Genomic DNA, 6,645 nt, shown 5'->3' with positions numbered 1-6,645 from the left:
GGTTTCCCCTTCAGCTTCATCTCTGCGTCCTCCCAGTTCATCGGCCCCCAGTACCAACCACACTGAAAACACACACACACACACACACACACACACACACACACACACACACACACACAGGTGAGCTCCACGCCCTCTCAATACTAAATCTACTAAAAACAGAAGTATGAAGAGGCCCCAGACTCTCCAGCCCCAGGGCCTACCTTCTCCAGTTCTCTGAGGCTGGTGGCAAAGCTGCCGGCGTCGGGTCGACTGAGGGGGCAGCGGGGGACGAGTCGCGGAGGGGGGTGCTGACCGTCAGGGCGAAGAGGGACAGGCCTCGGTAAACCTCTCAGGAAGGCGTCTGATCAAAACACACACAGAGGAAACAACTGTTAGCCTGAGGCAGACAGGCAACACGCAGACAGGCAACACGCAGACAGGCAACACGCAGACAGGCGACACGCAGACAGGCGACACGCAGACAGGCGACACGCAGACAGGCCACGCGCAGACAGGCCACACGCAGACAGGCCACGCGCAGACAGGCAACACGCAGACAGGCGACACGCAGACAGGCAACACGCAGACAGGCGACACGCAGACAGGCCACGCGCAGACAGGCCACGCGCAGACAGGCCACGCGCAGACAGGCCACGCGCAGACAGGCCACGCGCAGACAGGCCACGCGCAGACAGGCCACGCGCAGACAGGCGACAAGCAGACAGGCAAACAGCAACGCGCAGACAGGCCACACGCAGACAGGCCACACGCAGACAGGCCACGCGCAGACAGGCCACGCGCAGACAGGCGATAAGCAGACAGGCGATAAGCAGACAGGCCACACGCAGACAGGCCACACGCAGACAGGCCACACGCAGACAGGCCACATGCAGACAGGCCACATACAGACAGGCAACAGGCCACGCGCAGACAGGCCACGCGCAGACAGGCGACAAGCAGACAGGCCACACGCAGACAGGCCACGCGCAGACAGGCCACGCGCAGACAGACTGTCAGACTGTATATATCATGTATTTTCTTTTTTTAGCTTCGTCTTCAAAACATGTTGTCAAGTGTATCTGCATAGTCAGTGGTGTGTGTGTCACCATTGAGGCTCAGGCTGTGTTGGATGGTGTTGAGGGAGGGGGGCAGGACCAGCGGTCGGGGGGGGAGAGACTGCATGGACGCCCCCACACTGCGCTCCATGAACGGACCCTGCTGCTGAGGAGGACCCCCAAAATCATCTGGAGACCAACAAGAGACACAAAGACGTGAATGTTTCACCTGAGAGACCTGCAGGAGGGTTGTGAGACAGGAGGACAGACACTAACAGGAAGTGACAACACACAGAAGAAGAAGAAGAGGAAGAAGAAAAAGAAGAAGAAGAAGAAGAAGAAAAGTACCGAGCAGACTGAGGCTCCGTCTGGGCGGGGGAGGAGGAGTTGGGGGGTGAAGAGAGTTCCCCCCTCTCCGAGAAATATCCACATCAACCAGAGACACCGTCTCACCTGGAGACACACAGACAGCCAGACAGACAGGTGTTGGAGCAGAGAGGTGAAAATGTTAGGGTTCAGTTGAACAGCAGAAGAAGAAGATCTGAAAACACAGAAGAAGAAATGTGGTTTTTATAAGAAGTCCAGAAGAAGACACAGCCACTCCAGGTAGATTCTCTGTCATGTGATTAGTGTATTTCTGCTGTTTACCTGCGGTCGCCGTGACAACAGATAACATGGTGCAGTGATGAACCTTTAAAGACCTTTAGAGTCCATCTGAATACACAACAGTACTACAGTACTGTAGTACTGCTACTGCAGTCTGATGGAAGTTTCATACAAATGGAGCTCAAAGTTCAACTGAACTTCTAGAAACTCCTGAAAATAGATATGACATCATTAAAGAGCTCCAGTGGAAGCTCAGACGATGGAGAACCATGTGGAGGACCATGTGGAGAACCATGTGGAGAACCATGTGGAGAACCATGTGGAGAACCATGTGGAGAACCATGTGGAGAACATGATGGAAACATGACATCTGTGTTGTGATGAAGTTTACAGCCTCCTCATCGCTGTTTCCAGCTCTTCACTTTCCGTCTCAGCTTCATTCATTCAGTCTGTTTAAACAACTTTTACACTCAGACAGGAAACACTTTGTTCACCTGTTTAGACTTTTATTTTGAATGTCTGCTGCTTCCTCTCAGGTAATGAATAAAGCAGGTGGAAGGAAACACTTCCTGACTGATGTTGGATCTTGTTTCTTTAATCTGACAGTTTATGGTTTTAGAGTTTACAGGATGGAACTACTTCTTCACAGCACAGTGTATCCATCCGCCCAGTACTTCACACTGATGGCGACCCAGCTGCCATGCAAGGTGCTGGCCTCCATCAGGAGCAACTCAGGGTTCAGAGTCTGGAGTCTTCCACATGAGAAAAACTGAACCTTCAAGGTGGATTTAACAGTTTTAAATAAACTGAACATAAACATGAAGCTGCAGCAGGTCAGAGAGTTGCTGCTGAGAGACAACCGGTCACACAAAGTCACCTCACCTGGTCTCACACACACACACACACACACACACACACACACACACACACAGGTGTGTTCTTACCAGTGAAAGCAGGAGTGAAGGGCACCGGAGAGAAGGCACTGTGAGGTCTGGACACCTGGAGCCTGATGAGACAAACACAGGATCATTAGAGAGTCTTCGTCGTCATCATCACCCGTTGCCTCCTGCATCTGGACTAATCAGAGCATCTGTTACTGAGATTCAGACCTCTGAAAGAGTCAAAGTCCTTTAATAACAATAATAAATAAATAAATAATAAATCAGTGATATTAACACACCAATCATTCATACTCCGGGGCAGGTTGTGTAGTGATGAAGTGAAGAAGTGAACCACCATCGTAACCCTGAAGTTACCTCGCTAACCTCAAGTACTGCTCTGTAGTGCAGTCCTGAGCTCTCTGACCTCCGACCTCAGCGCTCTGACCTCCGACCTCAGCGCTCTGACCTCCGACCTAAGCTCTCTGACCTCCGACCTCAGCCCTCTTACCTCCGACCTAAGCTCTCTGACCTCTTACCTCCGTTCTCCGACCTCAGCTCTCTGACCTCCGACCTCAGCGCTCTGACCTCCGACCTAAGCTCTCAGCCCTCTTACCTCCGTCCTCAGCTCTCAGCCCTCTTACCTCCGTCCTCAGCTCTCTGACCTCCGACCTCAGCGCTCTGACCTCCGACCTAAGCTCTCAGCCCTCTTACCTCAGTCCTCTGACCTCTGCAGTATACTGATTTGTGACCATATAAACACACACTCACCGTGTGCTGATCACTTTTCGTCACCCAAACAGGAACAGAGCTGTTTCTAACCAATCACACGGAGAGTTGAACCATGACGGTGTGTTGATGACACACTTTGTGGATTAAAGTCCAACACAAAACAGACTCAGTGAGAATATCGACTACCATGAAACATGATGGTGATGACACGTTGAGCTTGACTGACACCTCCCTGCCTCCTATTACTGTCTTTGCACTTGGTGGGCGGGACAAATGACATTTTAATGGCTGCAGAAACTCGTGGTGTTGCTCCACCACATGATTCAGATAAAACTTCAACCACAACAAGACAAAACAGCTGACTGACTGTCAGGTGTTTCTGTTATTCTGTCCACCCTCTGTAAATCTAACAGTCAGCTGTCACAGTGTTGATCCACATCATGATCAGGTACAAACGGACTCCCGTCAGTATTCGTAATATGTGCATATGAATGTTGTCAGATTATTTTTTTCTTTTAATTGCTTATGACATCATAGTCTCACCTGTCAGACCCCCCCCCCCCCCCACACACACACACACACACACACACACCCCCACACTTCTACATCACTTTAATAAAATCTAAACACTGTTGCCATGGTTACCAGCTCGGTTTCATCAGAACAGCGTCTGAGCAGCGAGGATGCTCATCGTCATGACAACAGTTACAAAAAGTTCTCCAGGAGTCCTCTGAAGTTTGTTCTGCTGTTTTATTTTTAGATCAGTGTTAAATGCTGACCTGAGACCAGCTTTACAAACTGTAAGAGGGGTGATCTAAATAACAGGAACACCTTTTAGCACCACATCTTTAGCTTCATATGACAGCTGGTTATATAATATTTAACCAACAGAGACTCAGTTTGACAAGTGCTTAAATCATTCTATTACTTTTCAGTTGATTGATAATCAATTCTACTTGACTATTTATCATTATCAAATATCTGCTGTTCAGTTCCAGAGTTCATGATTTGTAATTAATGAGCTTGTTTCTGTGATTGTCAGCTAACGTTTATGAAGTTTGTCGCGGCCTGAAGTCCTTTAAGGTGTTCCTGTTATTTTGTCCACTCCTCTGTTGTTGCTAAAGCTGGTCTCAGGTCAGTACTTAACTCTCTGATCTAAAACAAACTTCAGAGGACTGTCGTCATGGTGATCCGCATCCTGGAGACTCTAAAGCATCAATCGATCAATTAATCAAATATTAACCATCAATAGATCAGCTCCCCAGTCTTGTACCTGCTGCTGTCCTGCTCCGTGTTGCTGCAGGTGGACCCCCACACGTCCAGGAGACTCCCCCCGGACGAGGTGGACGATGCCAGCGAGGGCCTCTTGTCCAGCAGCCCCCCCGACCCTCCGCTGGAGCTCTTGGTTCTGAACAGCTTGCTGAGCCGGACCTTCAGGGACCCCCCTTTCCTCGACTTCCCCCGTGGTGTCTTCTCCCCCTCCCTCCCTCCTCCTCCTCCTCCTCCTCCTCCTCCTCCTCCCACCTCCCCCTCTAGGACAACCAGGGGAGAGGCACACCGCCCCACCCCACCCAAGGCCACGCCCAGTTTGGGGGTGGTTGCGCGGCTCTGGGGCTGAGATCGGGACTGGTGCTGATGCTGGGGCCGGGGGCTCGGGTCAGGGCTGGAGGACAGGAGAGGGTCAGCGGAGACTTGGAGGCCGCTAAGGGCTGCTGCAGCCTGAAGGGCCTGCGGGTGGACAGGGGGGTACAGGTAGGGAGTGGTGGTGCTGTTGATGGGGGGGAGGGACACCGCAGCACCAAGGACAGCCAACGATGAACGGCAGGTCTGATCGGTGCAGACCCCTGCCTCCTCTGCCAGTCTGTGGACCTGCCGCATCAGACCACTCAGAGTCCCACTGGAGAACACAGGCCCCGCACCCCCAGGTGTCCCACCGGCTCCCACCACCCTCTCCCCTTTTTCAGTGTCCCTTATGTCCCCTCCCTCCCCCAGCCTTCCCACCTCTTCAGACCCCAGACCTTCCAGAACCAGCAGGGCGTCGCTGGTCTCACTCGGGTCCTCGCCTGGCCCCATGCCCCCCGTCCCTGAGGCCAGCACACTGTGACAAGAGCATCGAGGCAGCGGGAGCACCAACTCCCCCCCCCCACATCCTCCGCCTCCCTCCCTCCCCTCACCCAGCTGGCCCAACCTCCGGGCCAGAGCCCAGACCGGGTCCTCACCCCCGGCGGAGCAGTTCTTCCTGGGCTCCAGCAAGCCCAGACGCAGGGCTTGGTCCAGCAGGCCCGGGGGCCATTTAGACAGTCGGTCTGTCAGCAGGCGGTGTCGATGGCACAGGACTGACCCGGACTCAGAGTCCAGAGCAGGGACGCCCTGCTGGGGGGTTTGGGATCCGTCAGACCCCTTGGACAGTCTGACAACCGGGTGCCACTGGAGGAGCTGTGGCTGCTGTGGCTGCAGATTTTCCTCTGCAGAGGGGATGCAGTGTGAGTTCTGGTCCTTCCCGCCTCCAGGCCCAGGGCCGGCTGTTGTGTTACCAGAACCGGTACGTGATCCAGGATCCAGCTGCTGTCTTTGTTTCTCTGCTTCCTCCTGGAGGAACCCTGGGGGCGGCTGCTCCAATCCGCACTCCAGGATCCGGTCTCCGGACCGCAACAGGTTCTGAAAAACCATCAGCTGCGCCCTCGAGCCGTGCCCCCCCGAGCCGTGCTGCACCGGGAAGTCCACAAACCGCTGGGCCGCTACGGCAAAGTCCTCCGGCGGCGGAGGGGACAGCGGCGCCTCGGAGCCCGGCGGGGCCTGCGTCAACACCAACCCGCCGTCCAGCTCGCCTTTTCCGGGAAGCGGTGAGCTGTAGTGCGGGGAGGCCGAGCCGAGGCCTGCCGAGGGGCCGCTAGGGTCCAGATCAAACCCGCCGCTGATGCCGCCGCCGTGGTGACCCAGTACGGATTTAACGGGCCCGAACCCGCCGCCTCCGGACATCAGGTCCTCGGGCTCGTCCAGCCGGTCGTACTCCGCCGCGGACACGAGACGCATCAGGACGAAATCCGGAGACATTTCTTGTTGCGCGTCATTCATCATGACAGGCTAACAGGCTAACGTTAGCTCGCTCGGCTAAACGGGCTCCGCTCTTACATAACACCGATATAAATAAACAGCGGCGGAGCTAACGGCGGCTAGCTGCATCCTCCCCGCTAAGATAACCGGGCCGCCCGACAGAACCCCGACCGACAGCCATTTAAAGTCCGGACCGGTTCGAGGCGGTAACGGCTCCGCTGATCGCTGCTGAACGACGTCAAAACAAGAAAAGACATGAGAAACCCGCCCGGCGCTGCCGCTCGGTAACGTTAGCTAGCTGTTAGCCTCCTACCGACTCATCCTCCGGTGAGACAACA

The 6,645-nt window shown here is 54.4% G+C and overlaps 1 protein-coding gene across 1 annotated transcript in view; it reads right to left on the bottom strand.

Annotated features, from left to right (window-relative positions):
* Window positions 1-6,328, bottom strand: part of LOC139300272 (suppressor of cytokine signaling 7-like) — an 11,684-nt gene extending 5,356 nt beyond the window's left edge. The window contains exons 1-7 of the mRNA XM_070923305.1: window positions 5,160-6,328; window positions 4,527-4,955; window positions 2,588-2,649; window positions 1,386-1,490; window positions 1,089-1,226; window positions 204-343; window positions 1-62 (exon numbers count right to left, since the gene is read on the bottom strand). The exon at window positions 1-62 is cut by the window's left edge and continues 107 nt beyond it. Of these exons, the coding sequence (XP_070779406.1) occupies window positions 1-62; window positions 204-343; window positions 1,089-1,226; window positions 1,386-1,490; window positions 2,588-2,649; window positions 4,527-4,955; window positions 5,160-6,328 (2,105 nt within the window). The remainder of the gene's footprint in view (window positions 63-203; window positions 344-1,088; window positions 1,227-1,385; window positions 1,491-2,587; window positions 2,650-4,526; window positions 4,956-5,159) is intronic.
* Window positions 6,329-6,645: the final 317 nt, after the last annotated feature.

Source organism: Enoplosus armatus, chromosome 17, assembly GCF_043641665.1.
Source record: "Enoplosus armatus isolate fEnoArm2 chromosome 17, fEnoArm2.hap1, whole genome shotgun sequence".
Lineage (NCBI taxonomy): Eukaryota > Metazoa > Chordata > Actinopteri > Centrarchiformes > Enoplosidae > Enoplosus > Enoplosus armatus.
The sequence above is the reverse complement of the archived record's forward strand: the minus strand, read 5'-3'. Positions and strand labels throughout refer to the sequence as shown.